At 38.8% G+C, this 27675-nt stretch overlaps 1 protein-coding gene across 1 annotated transcript in view; it reads left to right on the top strand.

The window, feature by feature from the left end:
- Positions 1–1523: 1523 nt before the first annotated feature.
- The window catches only part of RNF169 (ring finger protein 169), an 82831-nt gene continuing 56679 nt past the window's right edge, over positions 1524–27675 (top strand). The window contains exon 1 of the mRNA XM_065944235.1: positions 1524–2028. Within this exon, the coding sequence (XP_065800307.1) occupies positions 1527–2028 (502 nt within the window). The 5' untranslated portion in view covers positions 1524–1526. The remainder of the gene's footprint in view (positions 2029–27675) is intronic.

Genomic DNA, 27675 nt, shown 5'->3' with positions numbered 1-27675 from the left:
AGAAATATCTGGTTCCATCACTTCATGGCAAATAGATGGGGAAACAGTGGAAACAGTGGCAGACTATTTTTGGGGGCTCCAAAATCACTGCAGATGGTGACTGCAGCCATGAAATTAAAAGACACTTACTCCTTGGAAGGAAAGTTATGACCAACCTAGACAGCATATTAAAAAGCAGAGACATTACTTTGCCAACAAAGGTCTGTCTAGTCAAAGCTATGGTTTTTCCAATAGTTATGTATGGATGTGAGAGTTGAACTATAAAGCAAGCTGAGTGTTGAAGAATTGATGCTTTTGAACTGTGGTGTTGGAGAAGACTCTTGAGAGTCCCTTGGACTGCAAGGAGATCCAATCAGTATATCCTATAGGAGACCAGTCCTGAGTGTTCATTGAAGGACTGATGTTGAAGCTGAAACTCCAATAGTTTGGCCACCTGATGCAAAGAGCTGACTCATTTAAAAAGACCTTGATGCTGGGAAAGATTGAGGGCAGGAGGAGAAGGGGACGACAGAGCAGGAGATGGTTGGATGGCATCACTGACTCTATGGACATGGGTTTGGGTAGACTCTGGCAGTTGGTGATGGACAGGGAGGCCTGGCGTGCTGCAGTTGGCGGGTTGCAAAAAGTCAGACACGACTCAGCGACTGAAATGAACTGAACTGAATTGAACCAGAATGAGGCAAATCAGAAAAACTGTTTTGAAAGGATGGTGGAAGACAATGACTTTAGTTTGGTACATGAGGGATGCAGATATCCAAAACAATGTTTCCTTCAGACAGTGGACTATGCAGGGCTGGACTCAGGAAGTCTGGACCGCAAGTATCAATTCGGGAGTTTCAGCTGGAAGAAAATGTGACATAGGTTAGGGGCTGGGGGGCAATACACGGTAAGAAGTGAGAAGAGGACTGAGGTCTGAGGCTCGAGGTAACCACATTTAAGCCCCTAAAACAAGTGGGCAGACTCAAAAGCTGAAAAAGAGCTGAGGGTGGAAAAAAATTCAAGGAAACTGTGGTTTTTCCCAGCCAAGGGAGGGAAATTTCAGGAAGGAATTTGAAGAGAGCATATACTGAGATGTGAACTGACAAGAAGCCGCCAGTAGGACTAGTCTCAAGTCACAACAGCTAACCTCACAATAAATGAAACACTGAGGTAGGGTTCTGGATAATTCACATACTCCTCACTCTCTTTAGCCTAAGTTATCAAGATACTGCAGGATAAATACGTGTAATAACTTCATAAAGTTTAATATCGCTCAGAATTTCCAAATAAATCCCCTCAGTTCTCACCGTGATTTGCTTCAGTTAGGAGGAAGTGGCAAAGACTAGAAAGCAAGACCGAGGACCAGATATATAAAGGGTAACTGATAAATATTAATGAGGTTTCACCTCCCGCCAACCCGACCCGGGGAGAACGACGTACGGGGGGCCCGCCCCTCATGAATATGTATACAGCGCTGCCCACCGCCCACTGCCCCGCCCTCTACTCTTCTCCCTCGCAACGGACTCTCCCTACAAACGGGAAACAAGATGGCGGCGGCAGGTCCGAGTACTCGGGCTTCTTCCGCGGCGGCGGCGGCAGCTCTGAGTCGGCGGGGTCGGCGGGGCCGCTGTGACGAGATGGCGGCAGCCAAAACGGGGACCCCGGGCCCGGCCGCTGGCCCCGCGCTGCTGGTGTTGCCGCCACCGTTGCTGCAGCCGCCGTCACCGCCGCGGCCGGAGGAGTCGGACTGCGCCGGGTGCCTAGAGACCCCGGGGGAGGCGGCGGCCCTGCCGTGCGGCCACTCGCTGTGCCGAGGCTGCGCCCAACGCGCTGCCGACGCGGCGGGCCCGGGTTGCCCACGCTGCCGCGCCCGCGGAGCGGGCTGGGCCCGCCGTCGGGCCCGCGACGACTGGCAGGCCGACGCGGAGGTGCTGGGCGAGCGCGCCCGCCGCGGCCCACCGGAGCGCTGCCGCCCGCGTCGGGACGGGGGCGCGGCCGCCGCGGGGCCCAGGCCGGAGCAGGAGTCGCGCGCCGCGCCCGCGGAGCCAGGTGGAGCTTTCCCTCCTCCCGTTGGGGTCCGGAGCGAGGCCGCCGCGCCCCGGCTTGGCCTGCTTAGAGGGTGGAGGGTCCCAGGCCCTGCTCGAGCGGGTGTAAAGAGTTCTCGTGGGGTTGGAACCGGGCTCTGCCCAGTTTCAGTTTGTGTTTCTGAATTTTGAACTTCGGAATGAAGTACAGGCACGATGTGTTTGGAGTCAGAAGTTTGGAGAGAATCAGCATTTCTTGGAACAAGTTAGGGCCAGATTGGAATTGGTGAGTGGAGGAGGGTACCAAACTTCGCAGGGGCCGTGGTCGCTCCGAGAAGTGCTTGGTTTAGTGTTGGGTGAAGAGCGTGGGCTTGTGAGGATGTGACTCCTGAGCCTGAGTGGGTCTGTGAGAGGTGTGGCGTATACGAAGTTTAGGGGGCACATTGATTTAGAAGATGTGAAGGGAGCTTTTCAGACTTGAGGGTAGAGTGGGTTGAGAGTATGAGCTCATATGTGCAGTTTTCACAGAATCTTGAAAAACATATGCTTAGCAAGAGCTTGGCGTGTAGAGAAGTAATAAGTAACTGCTATTTATATTTATAATAATACTAATAATAAGCTCCAGTAGTGCTCTGCAAAAAAAGGCGGATGGGGTTTAAAAGTTTTGGAAGTCGAGATTGGTTGGCGGCGGCTGCTTCTGTCTCCATGGCAGTGTAAGTTTCCTACTATTTTCCTGCCAGTTACAGGTCTGTTGAAGGACTGTTGTTGCCTTCGACGGCTTTGCCTCCCCTCCCCGCCCCCCAGCAGCCTGCCACTCTGGTGCTGAGCTTGACAGAGAAAGTGCCCTTTCTCTGTCACAAAAACAAAACAAAATTATGTTATAACTTAGGACTCAGACATATCCAGTCAACACAACAGCTAGAGTTCTTTGATAAAAGCTTACCTAGGAAGCGATTTTTCAAGAAACATAATTAGGAAACGCCAGATATTTGCACCTTTTGCGTCGGGAATTCTGCCATGTGTTATTTTCAGTAGGGAAAAAGAGGCATTACTTGTATATGAAAGTTCAGTCCCTAAAAACTACAGGTTCCAGAATGCAGTCTGTTTTGATTCAAGCAATCAGATACTTGCCACTGTCCTAGGATACCTTTTATTTCTATGTCTTACTTTCTATGTACCTTCCTGTTACTTTTAAGCTTAATAACATCCTTATGAGACAGGCACTTTTATTGCCATTTACACCTGGAATTGAGGCCAAGAGAGGTTGAGTAACTTGCCCAAGGATGAAAACCAGTTCCATCTGATTCCTGCTCAGATAAGATGAAGGACTTCCCAAACATCATCTAATTTGTGAATGCATGTGATGATGATCTATGCTGTTTAATTTGCCTCAAATTCTGAGATTATGGTAAAAAAATAAGAGAATATTTCTCTGGTCTTCCTACACGTACTATAGATTTATATGGTTAAGTAAAAAAGAAATTTGTTTCCAAAACCTGGGCTCCTTTGTCAAATAACAGATCTGAGATTTGAACCACAAGAGGACATATGACTTGATGATTGGTGTGAACTTTTTCCTTGAAGAAGCTTGTGTATCAGTGATTAAGAAAAATGATAGAAAATGAGATTCCAAATTAGGCTCTTTTGAGCCACTGGGTTAGGGTTGGGGTAACCAATTACTTTATATGTTTGTATGAGGACCATCATGAAAAATATTTTTCCTTAAATGTTCTTATTGTTGGATCATTGAGTGTATATAATTATATACTTGTTAAGTCAAAACATTATAGAAGAATATCGCTGAATAGAGTTTGGGAATAATAATCTAGCTTTAGCAGGTTGTCTAGATCTCTTGAGTTTATGTGCAATATGTTAAAATTTAAGACTTTAATAGACAATTCACATAATTCAAACAAAAATAAAAGAAAGTGTACAATGAAAAGGTTCCTCCTATCCCTTTCTTCATTTTTCCATTTTCACCAGAGATTCATGTTTATTCTTCCAATTTCTTTGTGCTTATACATGGAAATTCAAATATTTTATTTTTTTATCTTTTTACACAAAAGGTTATGTATTATATATACTGTTCTGTAACTTGCTTTTTTTTTTCATATAACAATACATGATGGATATCTTTTCATATCAGTACATAGAAGGTTTTTTTGTTTCTACTTATAGTTACAAAGAATTTCGTTGAATGGATGTAACATAATTTACTTAATCATCCACTGGGGTATATTTAGACTGTTTCCAGTGTTTTGCCATTATAAATTATTGTTTATAACATTGTTATACAATGTTTATGTACAGTTTTATGAAGAGTTCACCTGTAGCTTTCATCAGATTCTCAAAGGGTTGCAGAGAAAAAGATTAAGAATTTTTGTTTTAACCCAGGTCCCTCATTCTACAGAAGAGAGAACTGAAGTCCAGAACAGAGTGACCAGGTCATTGTAGGTTAGTAGCAAATAATAAGGGCTGAAAGGCTAAACTTTACATAAGGGCTAAAACATAACCTAAATCACAGTTAAATATTCATGATGGCTTTTATTTTTTGTATTTATTTTGAGTTGCCTTGGATCTTGTTGCTGCGAGTGGGCTTTCTCTTACTGCATCAAGCAGGGACCACTCTTAGTTTGGTGCGGGAGCTTCTCATTGTGGTGGCTTCTCTTGTTGCAGAGCACAGGGTCTAGGCACTCAGACTTCAGTAGTTGTGGTGCTCGGGCTGCGTCGTTGTGGCACAGGGGTTTAGTTGCCCTGTGTGGCATGTAGAATATTCCTGGGCCAGGGATAGAACCTGTGTCCCCTGCATTGTCAGGCGGATTCTTATACACTGTACTACCAGGGAAGTCCCATGATGGCTTTTAATAAAAAAAGTAAAAAACACCAGCTTCATAAATATTTACGTTACACTTTTATGAGTGGGAAACAACAGAATTAGCAATGTTGTTATACTTCAGTATATTCTGAAGTATATTGCTTAGCAGTATTCTTTTGGCGTACTTAGGTCTGTTGATAAAAGAAAGGGTAGTCCTGCTTTGTAAAACTGGAAATGAAATTTTGTAGTAAAGTCACTGGTATTTAAGTGAAATTCTTAGTTTTTTTTTTCTTTTTTTAATCTCTTGAAGCCCTGTGGCTCTTTTGAAATTGAATCAAATTGAATTTTTTTTCTGAAAAAAAGTGCAAGAGTTTGTGTGTGTTGAAAATTTTGGTTGTGCTGGTGATGTATTTGTTTTTGTCAGCTTTTTGGCAATCTTTAAAGTTCAGAACCTTAAGAACTTCTGTATAAAATGTTTTACTTTATTCTTATACACATTTTCAATTTGCTTTTGAATACCGTATCAGTTGATTTGTGCAGGCCTGATCATTTCAAGATGAACCTAGACTTCAACTTTGTGTTCTTTGAGGATCTGCAGCTCATTGTTTGTCTTGACATATAAAGTATTTGGACCATCTTGAGCAATATTCAGCAAATATGTAATGAGTGTCTGCTCTGTGCCAGACACTGTTCTAGAGCCTTGGGTGACATCAGTGAATGAAATATTTAGAAATCCTTCCCTCTTAGAACTTATATTCTAAATTTAGAAACAGTCCTTCTCCACTGATTTTGTTTTTAATGTTTATTTATTTATTTGGCTGCATTGAATTTTAGTTGTGGCATGTGGGCTCCAGATCACTTGGACTCAATGGTGCTGGTACTTGGGCTTAGTTGCTTTGTGGCATGTGGGATCTTAGTTGCCCAACCAGGGATCAAACCTGTGTCCCCTGCATTGCAAGCCAGATTCTTAACCTCTGGACTACCAGGGGAGTCCGTGGTCCATTGATTTTTTTTTTTTTAATTTACCACATGGTACATAGGTAGATTTGCAACTATAAGAACATTTAAGCCTCGTTGATAAGAATTAATTTTAAGAAGTTATTTAGTCTTCTGATTTGAGATCAAGGATGATAATTCTAAATTATGCTGCCTTTGTACTTGAAACCAATATCTTTTAGGCCAGTTCTTTTTCATTTTGCCATGGGTAATTATTGAAGAGAAAAGGTAGTCAAAGGCTGATGAATCTTTCAGATTGACAGTTTAACTTTTTTTTCTCTTTGTAGTGTTAAAATGCATTTCATAAATTGAATAAATAAAAGAAAATTGAATAGTGCCCCATTTATTCCTTCCCTTTATCCCATCCCACCCTCCCTCTTCACTTAGGGTTAACATTTATACATTTAAAAAATTTCCTCTTTCTGTGAAAAGCAAGTAGTTCTGGTTTATTACTCAGTTGGCAGATAGTGTTTGCTGTGTGTGCAACCTAAATTGCATTTAGGACCAGTGAATAATGAAATCATGTGATTGTAGTGTAAAAGGACAGGAATTTCCCTTGTCTGAAGGGATTTGTCTTAAGATATATAACATGACTCAACTTTTTATCCATACTAACACATATTCCAGAATTTGAGTGTCCTCATGTGTCTTACTAATGTGGAAATACATTCTTTGTGTTTTTTAGAACTCAGGATGAGATTGCCTTATAAACTAAGCCTTGATCACCATTGACAGAATAGCTTCTTCTTTTTTTTTTTTTCCATTTATTTTTATTAGTTGGAGGCTAATTACTTCACAACATTGCAGTGGGTTTTGTCATACAAGAATAGCTTCTTACTATAGGCTTCAGGATTGAGGAGCAGGAATTTAGGTGGTATTTGTTTTTCATTCATATTTCCACTTTCTAACTTCCATTTAATCTTAGAAGACTTGCCTGCCTTGAATTCATTTGTATTTGAGTTTGCTTTAGTGTAGGATGTAGGAAAAAATTGCCAAATTTCATTTCACTAATTTAGTGAGCATTTAGGGCACACACTTGTGTAAGATAATACAGTAAAAATGCCACTGAAATGTGAAGTGATTGGCCACCAACTAATAAAATAAAAAAAAAATACAGTAAAAATGATGAATAAGACATGGTTCATGTCCTTTAAGATTCTAGAGTCTGGCTGGGGCAGCACACCTTATCAAATAATAATACCAAGTGGTAGGTAAATGCATAATTCCAGGAAGAGTAGAGCAGTGGGGTAACTGACAGTCGTTTGAGGAAACTTGAGGAAGGCACTTGCACTGTGTGTTGGAAAAAGTGTAGGAATTTACCAGGTGAAGGAGGAGAGGATGTCCATTCCTGGCAGAAGAACCTGCATGTACAAAGGCATGAAGGCACTTGGCATATTCAGATATGACAGGAAGTTAAATATAGATGGAATGTGGGGCTGCAGTGGAAGGAGGAGAGAAGAGACTACAGAAGTTGGTTCATGAAGGTCATGGTATGTCATGCTGAAGGAATTTGGTACTTTATCCTATAGACAGTGTGGAGCCCTTGAAAATATTTAAGTAATGGCATGACATTGTCATAACACGCTTTAAAAAGACAGTGTTGGTTGGAGTGTGGAGGAAATGTGAATAGAAACTGGAGGAAGGGAGTTAGGGGACTATTTTAGTAGTTCAGACAAGAGATGAATAAGGGCTAAAGAACTGACTTTGGAGATGTTTCCTTTAGTTATTCATTAATTTAGTAACAGTTTCAGGTGAGGGCTTTCTGTGTACTAGGCACTGAGGCTGCAAATAGAAATAAAACATAATTCTGCCTCTTAAGGTCAGTGTAGTTAAGAAGATTGATATATAAGCATGCAGCTGGGATGTGGAGTAATAAATGCATTAACTAATGCAAGATATAATTGTAGAAAGCATTATGGTATATATTAATAGGGCAAGTTAGTGGAGCAGGATCTGGAGACACTGTGTTCAAATTCCAGGTCTGCCACTTATAGCTGTTTACCTTTGGGCAATTGCTTAACTTCTCTGTACCTTAGTTTCCTCATTTTGAAAATGGAGATAGTAATGGTAACAAAATTGTAAGGTTGTTGTTAAGACTAACTGAATTATTACAGTAAGTTATTAACATATAAAGAGCTCAACAAATGTTAGCTCTTGTCACAAAAAAAGAGAAGCTAGCTTGGATTGGGTCAGCAGTGGCTTCAGTGAAAGGCAGACACTTGACCATGAATATTCAATGGGTGGATGAAGGCAGGATAAAAGTGAGGGAAATCAGTACATTTAAAAGCACTGAAGTTGCTCCGTCATGTCTGACTCTTTGTGATCACATGGACTGTAGCCTACCAGGCTTCTCCTTCCATGGGAAGAGTACTGGAGTGGGTTGCCATTTCCTTCTCCAGGGGATCTTCCCAACCCAGGAATCAAACCCAGGTCTCCCACATTGCAGGCAGACGCTTTACCATCTGATTCACTAGGGAAGCCCTAATAAAAAAAAGCATAGGAGTATTAAACAAAAGGAGAGTTGTAGGGATTGCAAATATGGATAGTTTTTGAGCATAGAGTATGTGTGGGAGAGTGGAGGGAGGCAGAATTGCAGAAATAAGCAGTTACTGAATAATAGTGGACTCTGAATGCCATGCTAGGAAGAGTTTGAAAGAGGAGAGCATCTTTGCATTTTAAAGAGATCACTCCTATAGGGAACAATGTAGCAAATGGATTGGAGATCCCGGATTTCTTTTAGCAAGATGAGTCACTGAGATTAGCTAAAGACTCTGTTGCTACAGGTATCCAGAAAAGCTGGGTGATAAACAAGAGTTCTTTTATATTAAATGCATTTCTGAGTTTTCAGGAAAGACAGAAAGATATTTAGGTTCCAAAAAAAAAAAAAAAAGGAACTAAAACCCAGAACTTCATTAAGCCCTTGAGCTCATGCTGTGTTGCCTTGGACAAGGGTGAAGGAATGGAGTGAAGGGTTATTTCTGGCTTTTTATTCCTAGTAATTGAGTTTTAACTGGGTGGAAAAAGGAACCAAGACCAAGACTTTTTCATCAAGCTGGGATTCTTGATGTGCTGCATCCTAGATGAAAGGGTGAGATAAAGAAAAATCTCCCCGTTGACACAAATATTGTTGATAAGAAATCTTGTCTTGGTTTGCCTAGACTCCATACAAAGAGAAAATGGAAAAAAGCTTCTCTGAGGAATTGAAGTACAAGACCTGTGCCTTGTTCATATTTGGGACCTGAATTTGTAATATACAGTTCAGGTATCTCCATGCTGAGAAATTAATATAAAAGCTAGCTTCAAGCTAGTGATACCCGTGGATCATCTGGAAAAAGGGAAGACTTGAAGGGATACTCCCATATCCTGGGCCACAAGGAATTCTCACAGAAGAAATAAACTCAGCAGAAGATAAATTTATAATTAAAAGTGACACACAAGGAAACCATTTTCTACCACAAATGAGAATCAGTAGATAAAGTAAGCACGATTATAGCTCTAGGAACTGGAATAGTAGAATAGCAGTTTGAAAGGTAATTTAAATTAGCATATTTTAAGTGACGAAAGACATTAAAAATTAATTGACAGCCCAATAAATGTATAAGACATGAAACATACCTTTGAAAAAGTATTAAATATAATGAAAAGTACAATCAGGTTAAAAAAATAAATGAATCCTGACTATTCATTGGAAGGATTGATGCTGAAGCTCCAGTACTTTGGCCACCTAATGCAAAGAGCTGACTCATTCAGAAAGACCCTGATGCTGGGAAAGATTGAAGACAAAAGGAGAAGAGTACAGCAGAGGATAAGATGGATAGATAGCATCACCAACTCAATGGACATGAATCTGAGCAAACTCTGGGAGATAGTGAAGGACAGGAAAGCCTGGTGTGCTGCAGTCCATGGGTTGCAAAGAATCAGACACGACTTAGCGGCTGAACAACAACAACAACAAATAAGCAATAGTTACACAGGTGAAGAGAAAATAGTAAGCTGGGAGTTAGGTATGAGGAAATCCTAAGAATGCAGAATAGTAAGATGAAAATATGAAGGAGGTAGGGAAATGAAAAACTGAACAAGAAGACCCAACATCTAATAGCAATTTCAGAAGGAGAAAAATAAAATGAGGGAGACATGGAATTAAAAGAGATGAGAATTTTTTGGAATTAACAAAAGACAGTGAATTTTTAAGTTTAAGGTTCATGAGAGCCTAGCAAGGATTAAACAAGCAAACCAAAACAAACCCCACAACTAAATACATTGCGATGAAACTGCAGAACACCAAAGACACTTAAAAAGCAACCAAAAAGGAAAGAGGACCAAGACTCGGGCTAGAGCAGATGTCTCTGTGAGAGAAACCAGAAGACTGACTGATACCTTCCAAGTGCTGAGATCTGAATTTCATACTCAGCTGAGTTATCATTCAAGAGTGAAATCGAGAGTATTTTCAAATGAACAAAAAGATGGAGAATTTACTGTACTGTTTCTGAAACAACTATTAGGTGAAGGTATGCACTTCTGAAAGAAAGAAGTGTAGCTTAGAGGAGAGGCTAGGATACAAGAAATCATAATGAACAAATAAATTGGTTAGGTAAACTAAGCATTGACTGTATAAAACAAAAATAATTATGGTTGATTTGTGAGGGCTAAAACTTAAGTGGAACTAAAATACCAGATGATAAAGTGTAAGCTGGGAGGGAAAGTGGTCAGCATTAAAGGGTTATATATAGTTCAGGAGGAGGATAGAGAGATTGATTAACTTTAGGCTTTCAGTCAAATGCATATTAAAAATTTAAGCATAACCACTAAAAGAGATACAGTGTATAACTTGATCTGCTATACATATATAGCACCATACACTTCCCAAATTCTTTTTAATGTAAAATATTTATGTAACTAGGCACAAAAAATTTCATCAAATTCCAGAGCTTGATATATAATCCATGTTTTCTGACCCCTATATGATAAATTAGAAACTAATGACAAATATTGATATGACTGATTCCCCTCACCTCCTAACTTTTTAATTTAATAATTAAAAGCAAAAATAAACTAAAAATGTATGGATTGGACTTCCCTGATGGTATAGTGGATAAAAATCTGCCTGCAAATATAGGGTAACACGGGTTCTGTCTCTGGTCTGGGATAAAATTTAAGTGCCTATATCATATTTCATTGAATCTTAGAAAATCACTGTATTTGGAAAGCAATAGTCCATCTCATGATGATGACATCTTAAGATTCAGTGAAATATAGGCACTTAAATATGGGCACATATTTATAAAAGGAAGTAAAGTAATAAATTATTAGAATATTCCTGTGACTTTGTATTCACAGTCTGATTTTTCTAAATCACTCTCTGGTGGAGTCATAGAGGTTTGTATTTTCCTATATAGTATTGCTCACTTATGTCATTGAAAGCATTGGTGAAGAACATTTCTTAAGCGATCCCCAGCATTTTCTTCAAACTGCTGACACTCATCCAGTTTTGATTCTGATGTTTTCTTGAACTGGCCAGAAGGTATCAACAGAAGGTTTTCAGGTGAGACTCATAGTTCTTTCTCAGATGGTCTGTAAAGGTTTGTTGATTAACATTGAGAAGTTAACAATAGTTTAGTCATGCCGCCAGAGATAACTATCAAATAACTACTACTTTTGCGAGCCTATTCTTTGTGTTAGTACATATATAAACAGTGACAGTGGCACCATCACTCCTTCCTGACAATGATTGTAAGGCTAATTGTAAGAAATATCCCAGTTTCAGCAATATTAATATGAAAAAGTTGATGTCCTTTTTGAATAGAAAAAAAGCTGAAAATTACTTAGGTAAGTGGCCAACTGAAGAAGCTAGAAAAGTAACAGATTAAGCCCAAAGGAAGTAGAAGATAGGAAAGAATAAAGAATAGAAATTAATAGAGTAGAAAACAGTGAAGAGGGTTCAGTTCAGTTGCTCAGTCGTGTCTGACTCTTCGCAACCCCGTGGACTGGAGCATCCCAGGCCTCCCTGTCCATCACCAACTCTTGGAGTTTACTCACACTCAACGTCCATTGAGTTGGTGATGCCATCCAACCATCTCATCCTCTCTCATCCCCTTCTCCTCCTGCCTTCAATCTTTCCCACCGTCAGGGTCTTTTCTGATGAGTCAGTTCTTTGCATCAGGTGGCCAAAGTATTGGAGTTTAAGTTTCAGCATCAGTCCTTCCAATGAATATTCACAACTGATTTCCTTTAGGATGGACTGGTTGGATCTCCTTGCAGTCCAAGGGACTCTCTAGAGTCTTCTCCAACACCACAGTTCAAAAGCATCAATTCTTCGGCGTTCAGCTTTCTTTATGGTCCAACTCTCACATCCATACATGACTACTGGAAAAACGATAGCTTTGACTAGACTGACCTTTGTTGGCAATTAGTAATGTCTCTGCTTTTTAATATGCTGTCTAGGTTGGTCATAAATTTTCTTCCAAGGAGCAAGTGTCTCTTAATTTCATGGCTGCAGTCACCATTTGCAGTGATTTTGGAGCCCCCAAAATAGTCTGTCACTGTTTCCATTGTTTCCCCATCTATTTGCCATGAATTGATGGGACTGGATGCCATGATCTTAGTTTTCTGAATGTTGAGCTTTAAGCCAACCTTTTCACTTTCCTCTTTCACTTTCCTCAAGAGGCTCTTTAGTTCCTCTTCACTTTCTGCCATAAGTGTGGTGTCATCTGCATATCAGAAGTTATTGATATTTCTCCCAGCCATCTTGATTCCAGCTTGTGCTTCATCCTGTCTAGCATTTCTCATGATGTACTTTGCATATAAGTTAAATAAGCAGGGTGACAATATACAGCCTTGACGTACTCCTTTCCTGACTTGGAACCAGTCTGTTGTTCTATGTCCAGTTCTAACTGTTGCTTCTTGACCTACATACAGATTTCTCAGGAGGCAGGTCAGGTCATCTGGTATTCCCATCTCTTGAAGAATATTCCACAGTTTGTTGTGATCCACATAGTCAAAGGCTTTGGCATAGTCAATAAAACAGAAGGAGATGTTTTTCTGGAATCTCTTGCTTTTTCGAAGAGGACTAATAAACCCCAAATCTAATTCACTGAAAATATTAATATAGGCTCTGTATTATAGACAAATCTCAGGCAAGATTGATCAAGGGAAAAGAAAAGCATAAATAATATTAGAAATGAAGCAGGAAATATGGCTGTAAATGTCAGGATTTTTGAAAACCCATACATGTAGAATATGGATTCTATGTGTATGGGTTATGCCCATGAATTTGAAAAAGTGTATAAAACAATCAGTTTCCTAAAAAATACAACTTAACTGCAGCTGAGTCAAGAATAAGTAGAACTTATTAATCGAAATGTAATTTAAAAAACGAATGGAACAAATAGTAAAATCTATCCACTAAGTAATATGTGAATGCAATGAGCAAAATCTAGAATGTGGAAAAGTACAGGACAGGTGGCAAATTTTTTTCTTCACAAGTAACTGAAGAAGAAGAAGAAAGCAAGCCGTAGAAGGGAAACCTGGAACTTCCCTCTTACCTGGCAGTCCAGTTGTTAAGAGCCTGTCTGTCAATGGAGGGGACACAGGTTTGATACCTGGTCTGGGAAGATTCCACATGCCACAGGGCAGCTCAGCCTGCGTGCTGCAACTACTGAAGCTCGTGTGCCCTAGAGCCCATGTTTTGCAACAGAAGCCACCACAATGAAAAACCCATGCACTGCAACTACTGCTACAGAGTAGCTCCTGCTCGCCACAACTAGAGAAAGCCTGAGCGCACCAATGAAAACCCAGTGCAGCCAAAAAAAAAAAAAAAAAAAATGAAAACCTGCAGATTAAAAGATGCCACCAATTTAAGTGTATGGACTGATTTGGATTCTTACTTGAGAAACTATAAAACTGTTTGTTGGACTTTAAATACTGACTGGATGTTGGTATTAAGTTACCAGATTTTTAATATGACAGTTTTTTGGTTACATATTTTAAAGAGTCATTTTTAAGAGATGCTAAGTTTACAAGTTAGATGATATGGTGTCTTGAATTTCTTCAAAATGATTCATTCAAGGGGAGAGAGGACAAGCACGATTAGGGAAATAGATGAAATAAGATTGACAGTGGATTGACTGCTGAAGCTGGGTGATGAGTATGTTGGGGCTCATCGTACTGGTCTCTAATATTTGAGACATTTTTATGGTAAAAAGCAGGAAAAGATTCTACCCATTAAAGGAACACAAGGTACAGATGGTTTTACAGGTTACTCAGATATAGACGGATAATCCTTCTACAGACCATTTCAGGGAATAAAAAATGTTTCTAGACTCATTTCAGGGGGCTTTTACAGTGTGATATCAAAATCACACAAAGACAATATAAGAAAGGAATAATAAAGGCCAGACCAAGTGAAATCTGCACTAGTCTAGTAGTGTAATTTTTTTTTTTTTAATCACAATCAAGTAGTAGTATTCTGGGAATGAGAGTTCAGCTTAATATTAAGACTCTAGTGTAATTTACCATGTTGCTAAATTAAGAGTAAAATTATATGATCATCTAAGTAGATGCTCAGAAGAGCATTTGATAGTATTTATTGTTCATTTATTAATTTTAAAAGCTAGAACACTTGGAATAGGTGGGAATTTTTTTTTAAATTTTAATTTTTTTAGTGGAATTTGTCAATACAAATGATTAGTGGCCAAGAACACTGAACCAGGGTTAAATAGTTAACAGGTCCAAAAAAGTAATTGACGAGTTCAGTAATAGTCCTCATATATTTGAATTTGATATAGGACAGGTGGCATTACAAATCAGTGGGGCAAAGGTATTTTCAGTTGTGGATGGTTAGCTTATAGAGAACAAGAAAACATCTTTACTTCACACCATACACGAAAAGTTAATAGCAAATGGATAAAAGGTCAAGCTGTAAAACTTAGAAAATACTAAGAGTATCTTAGGGATAGGAAAAAATCTTTATACAAATAAGAAATGCAGAATAAAGGAAATGATTAATAATCTGGTCACATTAAAATCAAAACTTCGTATGATAAAAGATGAAGTAGGGAGATGGACCACAGCATGGGAGAAGATATTTCCAATGTAATAACTAACCAAAGATTAATGTCCAAAATATATGAAGAACTACAAATCATTATGATAGACACCTCATTAGAAAAATGGTGAGGGGATTTGAATAGACGTTTCACAAAGAAGGGAAACTGAAAGACCAGTAAAACATCTGGAATGATGTTCGCTATCGTTAGTAATTAGGGATGAGATCTAGAATACCAGGGGAAGATAGGCCTTATACAGATATAGGGATGTTTCTCCCAATCTAGTGACTCTGTATTCATTACTCTCCAGTGTTTGAGAGTTAAGTTTCCAGTAAATCAAGACATTCTTCTTTAGTTTCATTATTCAGATATTTAAAGACCAGGATTGTTTCCATCTAAATTTTTCAGTTATATTTCTCAAATTCATCTCTCTGGTCTTCTATCTTCCTTTCCCAAATTTCTGGTCATACTACATAGAGTTCTTGTAATAGAGAATGCTTTTTGAAATCTTTTTGACCTTTTGTCTGCCTTGAATATTCTTCCTTCTTATACTTCTGTCAGATTATACTCAGGTGAAACAAGTACTCTGAGTTTTTTCTCATAGAGGAGTTGATTATCTTCCTTTGTGCCACCATGCAAGTATGTGTATTGGTCATGTCACTGGATTTCAGTTCCTTGTTTGTGTGTCTGTCTCTGACATTGCATTGAACTCTTTGAGGTCAGGGACTATGTCTTTGTGTATTCAGCACTTAACATGGTACCTAGACTGTGTTAGATACTCAGTAAACATTTAATATATTAAAAAATCCTTAAAAAGATTTTTGAATATATTTCATGATTCCTTTACCCTTCTGCTCATCTTTAAATATGCCACTCAGAATTGACCCTCATGCTTTAAATAATGCCTGACCAGTCCAAAAAATGAAAAAAAAAGGTTTACTGTTTTTCCATCTGGATGCTAAATTCTTTTTTTTTTTAAAGTTATATAACAACTGGTTCTAGTTTTTATTTTTAAAAATGATTTTACTTATATTTTTGGCTGTTGTTGGTCTTTGTTGCTGCATGAGCTTTTCTCTAGTTGTGGCAAGTGGAGGCTGCTCTCTAGCTGTGGTGCCTGGGCCTCTCGTTACTGAGGCTTCTCTTGCTGAGGAACACGGGCTCTAGGCTTGAGGCCTCAGTAGTTGCGGTGCCTGAGCTCTAGAGCACAGGCTCAGTAGTTGTGGCGTGAGGGCTTAGTTGCTCTGCGACATGTGGGATCTTCACAAACGAAGGATCAAACCCGTGTCTCCTGCGTTGGCAGACAGAATCTTTACCCCTGAGCCACCAGGGAAACTCCAGGATGCTAAATTCTTATTAATACTGCCAAAAGTTGCATTGGCTTTGCTTATCCTGAAATTGCAGGCATTAGAACTTCTTTTTTTTTTTTTTTTTATAAACTGCTATTAAGCCAGTCTTCCTCATCAGAGGTATGTACACTTAAATTTTTCAGCCTGAAGACAACTTTTATCCAGTTTTGGTTTTTATTTTTCTAAATAGCAGTGGAACTCTTTTTCCTTTACTGATGTCTTGCCATTTTTCTTGTGTTTTGTCTAGTGTTTGTTTCTGTAAAACTATTATGGTAAAACCTCAAAAGACTGGACTCTGTTAATTTGAAGTTGACTTTGACTTTACTGAAGTTTACCGGGGCTTCCCAGGTGGCACTGGTGGTAAAGAATCCACCTGCCAAAGCTGGAGACATATATACGCAGGTTCAAAAGTTTACCTTTGCCTTCATTGTAAAGAAAAACTTTACAAATTGATCTTCTTTCGGACAACAAATTCTTTAAAAGAACTTCGTACAAAGTGGTGCTGGTATTAAAAGCACTTTCTCACTGGTTCATTCAACAAAAAAAATTTTAAGTCGCTCTTTTATATATACTATACCTAGAGATCATCCCCATGGGTTCAAGAAAATCTCCTGGTTTGAGGAATCAGAGGCAGAAACAAGTAATTATAACACAGATAATAAAGCCTGCCAATACTGAGTTAAGTGCAGAATGTTGCGAGGGCCTGCAGAAGAGAGGGCAATAAACAGGGCTTTGAACTAACTACAGTGAAAAAGAGAAAAACATTGTGGGAAGAGAAAGTGTCATATGTACAGTCAGAGAGAGATTGGGTCTGGCATATCTAGGAACAGTGATTGTGTGAAGACTGGGAAGGGGAGAGTATTGAGGTATTGTGGAAATGTGGCTGCAGTGATAGTCTTGGTCTTGTTTATAAATCTTGGAGGCAGAGGGAAACCAATGAAAGTTATTAAGCAGGAGGATGGTAGGATCAGATCTCTGTAAAGAACTAGGAAAGCAATATTGGAGATAGATAGAAAAAGAGTCTTAGAGACAGGCCAGTTAGGCTACCATTTAACAGTCTGTACCAAGAAAGTACTGGAAGATTAGATGATAAGGTAGATACTACGGTTAGGTAGGTATTACTCCCATTTTATGGATGAAGAAACAGGCTTCACAAGGATAAATACTGGTAATTACAAAGCCCGTGGATAGTAGATTTGAATGCAGGTTGATACGGTTCCACATCTTACACTCTAAGAGCGGAAGTTAAGCCCAAAGGCATTTTTATCAGGGTGTTTGTGGATATAGTGATGGAGACAGCTACATGGTCTTGATCTGCCTTGGTCTGCAGGACCTTCGTCTCTGCAGCATTCCTATACCTACATTTGCTTTTGTGACCTCTTTTATTGTGTGCCTCATGCTTTGATTGTGCTGATCCAGTATGGGCGGCCTTGCTCTGCGTTATTGTTTGGGCCATTGCTGGATTCAGCAAGGAATTTTACACTTTGACTCTACTCTTCACACTTTGACTCTACTGTTATTTAATACCTGCTTTTGCAAATTCTACTGTCTTACTTTCTTTCTCTAATCCAGGTGTGTTAATCTATGTGGGTTGTGACAACAGAATACCATGGACTGGGTGGCTTATAAACAACGGAAATTATTTCTTAGTCTTAGAGTGTGGCAAGTCAAAAATCAAGACTGGTAGACTCAGCGTCTTGTGAGGGCCTGCCTCCTGGTTCATAGATGGCTGTCTTCTTGCTGTGTCCTCACTTGGTGGAAGGGGCAAAGGAGCTCTCTGGGGTCTCTTTTACAAGAACCCTAACCTTTCATGAGAGCTTTTTGCCCTTGTGACCTAGTCACTTTTCCAAGACCTCACCAAACACCATCATGTTGGGGATTCAGTTTCAATGTGTGAATTTTGTGGGGGACACAACATTCAATCTATAGCACCAGGGTTAGGAAATTATATTCAGCAGGCCAGATTCAGCCTTCTGCTTATTTTTGTAAATTTTTACTGGAACACAGCCATGCTTGTTTATATTGTTTGTGACTGCTTTCATGCTACAATGGTAGAACTGAGAGACTGTCTTGGTCGGCAAAGCTGGGTGTTTACTATCTGGCTGTGAGTCTACAAAGCCTTAGGCTGCTTAAGACTCCTTTGTTTAAAAAAAAAAAAGACTCCTTTGTTATTCCTTCCAGATCAAGTTACAAATCATGTTAATTTTTTAAACTAAGGAAGCAAGATACAACTTGGAATTTGAAAATTTATTCTTAATTTTCATTAACAGTTAATAAGCACTATATATATTAAAAAAAAAAATCTCTGATGCCATTTTTTTCATTAAATTCCTTATACTTTCCTACAATTCTGAGAAATTGCTATCCCTGAAAAGATTAAGTAGAATTTTTCCTTTTAAGGAAGTATCTAACATTTAATAATGATCAGTTATATATCCAACATTGTATAAAGCATTACTTTAAATCATGCCATTTAATCGTTTATAACATTATTTGAGGATTGGGGAAACTGAGGGCTCGACAAGTTGTATTGTGCTGAGTGCACATTGGTAAGTGATGGAATCTGGTTGGTCTCCACAGCCTGGGGTCTTTCTATTTATGGAAATTACCAGGCGGACATGAGTGGATGGTAAAGTGCTGTAACTGTGTATGGGGAAGATCCTGCCCAAATTTGGCAGTATTACCCCATAAACTTAAGGAACATTGTATTCCCCAAGCATGCTGGATAACTGGGGTTTTATTGTTTATTAATAATTTTACTTTATTAATAATATTAAATATGGTAGTATTACCCTTGTTGTTGACAGGATGAGTTTAGATTTCTTAACCTAATTTGACCCCAACCTACACTTTCTGGCCTATACCACCTCCTACATAAACTTTCTGCTAGAGTAGAACATATTTATTTACTATCCAGCTTTCATGCTTAAAAAAATTAAAATTGTGGTAATAAAAGCATAATTCGCAACTTAACCTTTTAAGTGTGCCGTTCAGTAGTGTTACCACACTCTTGGTCATGCTTTGTTGTTCACATGAATTGCTCTTCCTCCCTCTTCTGACTTACCTAAGTTTTACCAGTTAGACTCAGCTTCATCCCACCTTCCCAAAGCCTTGCCTCTCCTCCCCAGGCTTTGTTATCTTGCTCCTACTGATGTCTATTGCAGCGTTCGCTTGTAGGATGCATTTGGCAGTTGTTCATTTTGTGATTTTGCACCTGTCATTGTCTCTATAATTATTTAAAGCTCTTACAACTTTCTATGACTTTGTCTTAACTAATAAGCTCTATTAATAAGTGCTTTGGGGAAAGGGTCTTGTGCCTTTTTTTGGTGTATTTTCTCTTCCCACAGCACCTCCCTCTTCCTCACTGCTCACTTCCCTTTTTAACTTCCTGATCTCTGATTATGGTTTCCATTATTCTGACACACTTATGTATGATAACTTGATATGTTATCACTAACATTTTCTTCTCCCTTTGTGACTTCTGTAATTATATTACTATTTCTTTTCCATTTGTTATTGCTGTTTCCATATTTAATGTTCTTGTTTGAAATTATAAGGCATACTCAGTCTAGCGACTTGCATAATTAGCCTAGTCATTCCCTCAGTATTCGATATTTAGGTTATAATCAGTCCTTGTTTTGCAATTGTGAACAATGTTGCAATGAAAATCTTCTTACTTAAAGTTTTTCTATACTTTAGATTATTTTCTTAGATTGCTAGAAATTATTCAGTTCAGTTCAGTCGCTCAGTCACGTCCAACTCTTTGCAACCGCATGAACAGTGCAGCATGCCAGGCCTCCCTGTCCATCACCAACTCCCGGAGTCTACCCAAACCTATGTCCATTGAGTCTGTGATGCCATCCAACCATCTCATCCTCTGTCGTCTCCTCCTCCTCCTTCCCTCAATCTTTCCCACCATCAGGGTCTTTTCCAATGAGTCAGCTCTTCGCATCAGGTGGCCAAAATATTGGAATTTCAGCTTCAACATCAGTCCTTCCAGTGAACACCCAGGACTGATCTCCTTTAGGATGGACTTGTTGGATCTCCTTGCAGTCCAAGGGACTCTCAAGAGTCTTCTGCAACACCACAGTTCAAAAGCATCAAGTCTTTGGCGCTCAGCTTTCTTTATAGTCCAACCCTCACATCCATACATGACTACTGGAAAAACCATAGCCTTGGCTAGATGGACCTTTGTTGACAAAAAATGAAATTATTAGGTCAAAAATTATAAACATCGTTTAACTTCTTGTTATGTGAGCGGTGACCTTTGATTTTATTAATTCTTTGCCAAGGATAGTTTTAAAACATGGCTTTAAGTTGCTAGAGTAGTGATCTGTAGTGTTAATTATGGTACTTAGGTAAGCAGGCTTAAAATCTGGCATGAACATTTTATTAGCTTTTAATTCTTTCTCTGTGTACTTCCTCTTCTTTCCAGGTAAACACTCTTCATATTGCCTACTGTAAATTGTTACTGTCTTGGGCAGGTAGGTAAATTAGCAGTTGCATTAGTTTAAGACAGTTGGCACTTGACTGTCATATGCACTCTTGGAGAGTTAGAAGGGGTAAACTGAAAATAAAGATAAAATGGAAAGCGCTTTAGTTTTGTTTTAGAACATGTTTGTAGTTCACTCCCCTTGTTTCCACCTTCCTACTTCTAAATGGAATGCTTAATTTAAGTTTCTCCTTACTGAGGGTAATTCAGAAGCTTGGTGGGTAGTATAAGCAGATAACCATGAGATTAATATGGATAATGGCCTCTTGTTTCCTGTGCACCTCTGCCCTTACATAGATTTTGTTGTAGAAGATGGATTTTGATGCATTGCCTTCTTTTGCTGCTGTGCACCTCTACCTCATGCAGCTCTTAGCTGTTTAGTTTTATAACTCTTGGACATTTTGAAGTAGTTTCACTCACATACATTTTTTTGTTTCCGTGTAAGATTGTAAGTTTTCCTAGGAATTGGCCACATGTGTTCCTACCTTTTTTGGATTCCTTTCTTGACTTTCTCCAAAGAATATTCTCTCCTTTTGTCTTCTCCCTCATTGCTTATTCCCTCTTCAGTAATGGTTTGTGGTTTCATGATGAAAACCTTGTCTTCTCCATTGCTTATGAAGAATGTAGATTTTGCTTCTGGCTATGATGGAGCAGACTGTCGCAGACCAAAACTCCTGCTGAGAATAACTAGAAAAGCCTGACTTAAAAAAAAAAAGATCTATATGAAGGCATTGGTAAGTTGCCAAGGCAGCCAGGGCTTCAGACTTTTGTGGATTCTTGGCAGAGGGTGAGTATTGCTATTAAGAAGCAAAAAATCCAGCAGAGCTTTCTTCATGGGCCTAGGGATACAAAAATTATAGTTCAGGGCTGCCAAGGCAACCAGAACTTGAGAGGCCAAGATCCCAGAGAGAAGGGGGGTGCGTCTCCCCACAACCACCCACCTCCACAGCCTCTCCACCTGCTTTTTTTCTCTTGAGGCAAAGTCTTGGTGCAGGGTAAAAGGCTAAAAAGCTCCACAGAAGGCTAATGAAAAGCAAAGCAGTCTCAGCATTTCTTCATCGTTGAGGAAAGAGAGTTCAGGACTCTCCAAGGAAGGCAGGCTTGGTAAATACCCTAGACTGGGAGGGCTACTGACTAGGATAGATGCTTTCAAGCTTTACAAAGCCTGCAGCCAACGTTGAATCAACTCATGTCCTGCTTGGATTGTGAATTGATCTACTTTGAGTCTGACTGCCAGTCACAGAACATGGTGAATCTTTTATAGGAGTATAATATCATTCACAGCCTTTATAGTTTTTCATTGCACAGTAGATTCCATTCTAAAAAAAAATTACCATGTAAAGCAAGAAACCAGACCAGGAATAAAAACAGACAGTATAAAAAAGGATCCATTGTATGCTAGTCACTGATAACTTATTCAATTAGTCTAAAATTGAAGGACATTTAGGTTGTCTCCACTCTTCAGTATTGTGATTGATCTGCAGTGAATATTCTTGTTCTACATCTTTGTACATATGTATGTATGAAGATAATGAATACCCATGCTAACTCTGGTCTTTATCAAATTTTTTCATATTTGTGAATCTAATACATAAAAGTATTTTGTTTCAGAAATTTTTAATAGGACTTCCCCGGTGGTCCAGTGGTTAAGAATCCACTGCCAACGCAGGGGTCTTGGGTTTGATTCCTGGTCTAGGAAGATTCCACATGCCCTGGGGCAGGTAAACCTATGCACCGCAACTACTGAAGCCCACACGCTCTAGAGCCCATGTGCTGCAACTTCTGAGCTGGTGGGCTGCAACTGCTGAAGCTCGAGTACCTTAGAGCCAGTGCTCTGCAACAGGAGAAGCTACCACAGTGAGAAGTCCACATGCAGCACTTGGAGAGTAGCCCCCACATGCAGCAACTAAGACCCAGTGCAGCCAAAAATGCATAATAAAATAAATAAGTAAAAATTAAAAGTTTTTAATATCTTAAGATGAATGAAATTGAACATATTTTAATATAAGTCATCTGAATTTATTTTTTTCTATAAAAAATATATCTACTGCCTGTACATGTCCTTTTGCCCGTTGTTATATAGGGTTGTTCAGATTTTTTTTTCCTGTTTTTTTTTTTTTTTTTTAAATTTTAAAGAGGTAATGAAGAATAATGGATAAAAGCACTGATTCTGGAGCTAGATTGCCCAAATTTAAATCATAGCTCTTTCACTTATAACAGTGAAGCTTTGGGCAAATTATATGCTCTGTGCTTCAGTTTCTTTATCTGTAGAATGGGGATAACAGCATCTCCCCATTGGGTCATTATGAAGATTAGGTGAGTTAAAAATACATAGAGTGCTTAGAAATAGACCTGGCATAATGAAAGTACTACATTACTGCCAGTCATCAGAATGATGCTGGTGGTGGAGATAGAGATGGAAATTAGCAAAGAGATTTTTTTATTTGCCCAAGGATAAAATAACTAGTAAGTGGGAGTGTCCAGATTAGGATCTAGATTTTGGGACTCTTAAGTCTAGAGTTCTTTTTATTCTTTTTCATTCTGCTGCACTGATAAGAAATTGAACCCACAGGGGTAAAAACTCAAGCATAGGTATCTTTGGATTTCAGAGTTATTGGGGTAGTGTCTTCTGAGTATAGTTCAGGGAGGTTCTTTTTCTGATTTTGTATTGAGTGTGGATGCTTTGACAATGACACTTTATTCCTGAGGGTTTGTTGCAATTAGCAAGATACCAGTCTTATAGTTTGTTTTGTTTGTTTGCATTTATTAATAACCAGTCACACCACCCTAGAGAAGATCCTTTTCAGGAAGGACCATCAAGGAAGTACAACTGCTCCTACAGTTCACATTAGACTGAATGCAGTACTCAGCTTTGGTCATTGACCATGGGTGTTTGTCATTCTTAGGTTATTATAGCCTTTTATCTTCCTTTTATACATGGTGCAATTGCAGTTGACCCTTGAACTATGCAAGGATTAGAGGCACCGACCCCCCTGCACAGTTGAAAATCTATATGTAGCTTTATGATGGATAAGTGGCTTCAGCTAACCTTGGATTCAACCTTAGATCATATGATTCTGTAGTAGGTATTTACTGGAAAAAAAAAAAAACAAAAAAACCTGTGTATAAGTGGACCTGTGCAGTTCAAGTGTATGTTGTTCCAGGGTCAACAGTAATTGTCAGAGGACAGGCATTAAGAAAGTATTTCCACCACTGGATTCATTTATAAATACTTAGATACTCAACATTCAGTGACACCTGAAATAGTTTCTAGTATTTCTTTTCTGTGAGATGAAGGAAGGGTGAACGGTTGTTTCTGTGCTACTGAAACACTTGGAAAATCCCAGGGAGGGATTGGTGGGCCTTGGGACCAATTCCTCTGGATTAGGGAGGGTGATGTTGCCTTTTCTGGTTCTTTTGACATCTTGTTGCTGTGCTTCCCCTGCCCTCAAATATATTTCTTAGAGCAGTTTTAGTTTTACAGAAAAGTGAGAGGAATGTACAGAGATATCCCATATGATCCATGCCCCCACACATACACAGCCACCCCCATTATCACTATCACTCACCAGAATGGTAGCTTTGTTACCAAGGATGGCCGTACAGTTACACCTTATAAATCACTCAAATTCCTTGGTTTAACTTACTCAAGAAGTGGATCAAAAAAGATATTGCTGTGATTTATGTCAAAGACCATTCTGTTTTTTATTTTCCTCTAAGAGTTTTATAGTGTCCAGCCTTCTATTTAGGTCTTTAGTACATTTCAAGTTTATTTTTTATATGATCATAGTTAGTGTTCTAATTTCTTTTTTTTTTTTTTTTTTTACATATAACTTTCCAGTTTTCCCAGTACTACTTACTGAAGAGACTCTTTTCTCCATTGTATAGTCTTACCTTCTTTATCATAGGTTAGTTGGGTGTGTGAGTTTGTTTCTGGGCTTCCTGTCCTGTTCTGTTGATCTGTATTTCTGTTTTTGCACCTGTACCAGACCGTTTTGATTACTGTAGCTTTGTAGTATAGTCTGAGGCCAGGGAGTCAAATTCCTCCAGCTCGTTTTTATTTCTCAGGATTGCTTGGGTTATTTGGAGTCTTTTGTGTTTCCATATAAATTTTAGAATTTTTTGTTCTAATTCTGTGAAAAAATGCCATTGGTAATTTGATAGGGATTACACTGAATCTGTAAATTGCCTTGGGTAGTATATTCATTTTGAGAATATTGATTCTTCCAATTCAAGAACCTGGTATATCCTTCCATCTGTTAGCGTCATCTCTGATTTCTTTCATGAGTGTCTAAAGTTCATTTTTTTTAAAGCACTGAATAATATTCCATTGTCTGGATTATCAGCTTTCAAATATAATAGACAGTTATATTACCAGAAAAAGTGAGTTTATTTGGGAATAGCCAGAAAAATTGACATTCAAGATATGCAAACTGTGGCAGACTGGAGGCAAATCCAGAGAACAAGGAAGGGGAATTTGCTTTTACAGGGAAAAGAGGGATGTTGGGAAAGGCTGTAATAGCCAAAGAGTCCATGGAGGAAGCTGGGAGTACAAAGTATGGAGGCTTCTCATCGGTTGAGCTGGTGCATATCTGATTGGTACAGTTGATTTTGGGTGGAAAGAAGTTTTCTTCTTGCTAGATAGTAAAGTAAGCAACATCTTTCTGTCACAGGTAGACAGGTGTATAGCTCTTCCTATTTGGAATAATTGACAGATAGAGAGGGGCATGAGCACTCCCCCTGCAGGCCTGTCCCTACTCTAAAGCTGAGTTTTCTTTGATTATTACTAATTTCACAGTATGTACCTCAGTTTATTTATCCATTTACCTACTGAAGGATATTTTGGTTGCTTCCAAGGTTTGGCAATTATGACCAAAAGTACTATCAACATTTATTTACAGGTTTTTGTGTGGATGTAAGTTTTTAACTCATTTAGGTAAATATCAAGGAGTGCAATTGCTGGATTGTACTGCAACCCACCCCAGTATTCTTGCTTGGAGAATTCCATGGGCGGAGGAGCCAGGTGGGCTATAAGTCCATAGGGTCACAAAGAGTCGGACACCACTGAAGTGACCTACACACACACACGGTAAAAGTATATTTAGTTTTGTAAGAAATTGGCAGATTGCCTTTCAAAGTGTCTCTATCATTTTGCATTCCTACCAGCAATGAATGAGAATTCTGTTGCTCCACATCCTCACCAACATTTGGTATTGTCAGAGATTTGGAATTTAGCGCTTCTAATTAGAAATGTAGTGTGTGTGTGCATGCTTAGACTCTTTGTGACCCTTTGGACTGTGTCCGACAAGCTCCTCAGTCCATGGGATTCTGCAGGCAAGAATACTGGAGTGGGTTGCCAATGCCCTCCTCCAGGAGATCTTCCTGACCCAGGGAATTGTCCTGACCCAGGGACTGAACCTGCATCTCCTGTGTCTCCTGCATTGCAGGCGGATTCTTTCCCTGCTGAGCCATAGCATTGTGTAGCAGCATCTTGTTTTAATTTGTCATTCCCTAATGACATATGATGTTGGGCGGTTTTTTTTTTTTTCATTTGCTTGTTTGCTACATCGTCTTTATATTAAATCTTCTTTGATGAGGTGTCTGTTAAGGTTTTGCCCATTAAAAAAAATCTTGTGTTTTCTGATTAAGTTTGATGTTCTTTGTTTATTTTGGAAAACAATCTTATATCAAATATATCTGTTGCAAATGTTTTCTTCAAGTCTGTGGCTTTTCTTCTCACTCTCTTGACATTGTCTTTTGCAGAGCAGAAATTTTTAATTTTAATGAAGTCCATCTTATGAATTACTTATTTTATGAGTCATGTCTTTGATATTTTATCTAAAAAAGCATCACCTTACCAAATCATGTAGATTTTCTCCTGTTGCTCTCCTTTTTTGATAGTATTGCAGGTGTTTCAACTACAATTTCAGCTTTTGGAGTGGAAGGAGTTGACATGACTCTAGAAAGGTAGAGGGAAGTAAAGAGAAAATTAAGAAAAGTCAAGTCCCACATCAGCAGACAGCAACTTTTTTTGTTGTTGTTGTTAAATTAATGTTCTTTCTGTGCTAAAATTCAGGGAACCTGAAAGGTTAATCATGATTGATAAATATCTTAGTATAATTAAAATGTTCTCCAGTAAGCTTTAAGAGGCATTGTAAATGACTTTGATTTAAAAGGGGAGATTTTAATTTCTCTGACCTTTTTTCCTGCTTCATTTCTCATTTCAATATGGATTGAAACCATATTTCATAAGGCTTCTAAGAAATTATTTTGATATTATAGCTACACTTATGTAAGTTTAAATCCTAATAGCATTTTTACCCATTATATAATAGAGTGTTTCAGAATTTAGAGAAACCTATTGAGTAGTATATGAAAATGAAATAAGAATATTATTACAGGCATACCCTGGAGATACTGAGAATTTGGTTCTAGACCACCATAATAAAGTGAATACTGCAATAAAGCAATAAAACCAAAGTTTTTGATTTTCCAGTGCACATAAAAGTTCATTTTATACTACCCTGTAGTCTGTTAAGTGGGCAGTAGCATCATGGTTTAAAAAACAATGTACATACCTTAATTTAAAAATACTGATCATCATCTGACAATAACAAGGTTGTCATAAACCTTCAATTTGTAAAAACCGCGATACCTGTCAAGTGTAAGAAAGTGAAGCACAATAAAGCTAGATAAGCCTGTGCTGAATCATTTGCTCTAGAAGTTAATCTCATTTCTCCAATAGAAACTGAGATCTGAAGAGATTTTAGTCCATGCCTGTGTATGTGTATCTCAGGAGGGCTCCAAGACACCACCCTCCCACCCCCCACAGGTTTGATGATTCACTAGCAGTGCCCCCAGGATTCAGCATATAGTCCTAGTGTGGCTATGATTCATTGCAGTGAAAGGATACAGATTAAAATCAGCAAAGGGAAAAGGAACATTGGACAGAGTCCAGGGGAAACCAGGCATAAGCTTC

This window comes from Muntiacus reevesi, chromosome 9 (assembly GCF_963930625.1).
Source record: "Muntiacus reevesi chromosome 9, mMunRee1.1, whole genome shotgun sequence".
Taxonomy (NCBI): domain Eukaryota; kingdom Metazoa; phylum Chordata; class Mammalia; order Artiodactyla; family Cervidae; genus Muntiacus; species Muntiacus reevesi.
Note: the sequence above shows the minus strand (reverse complement) of the source record. Positions and strands in the feature narration are given on the sequence as shown.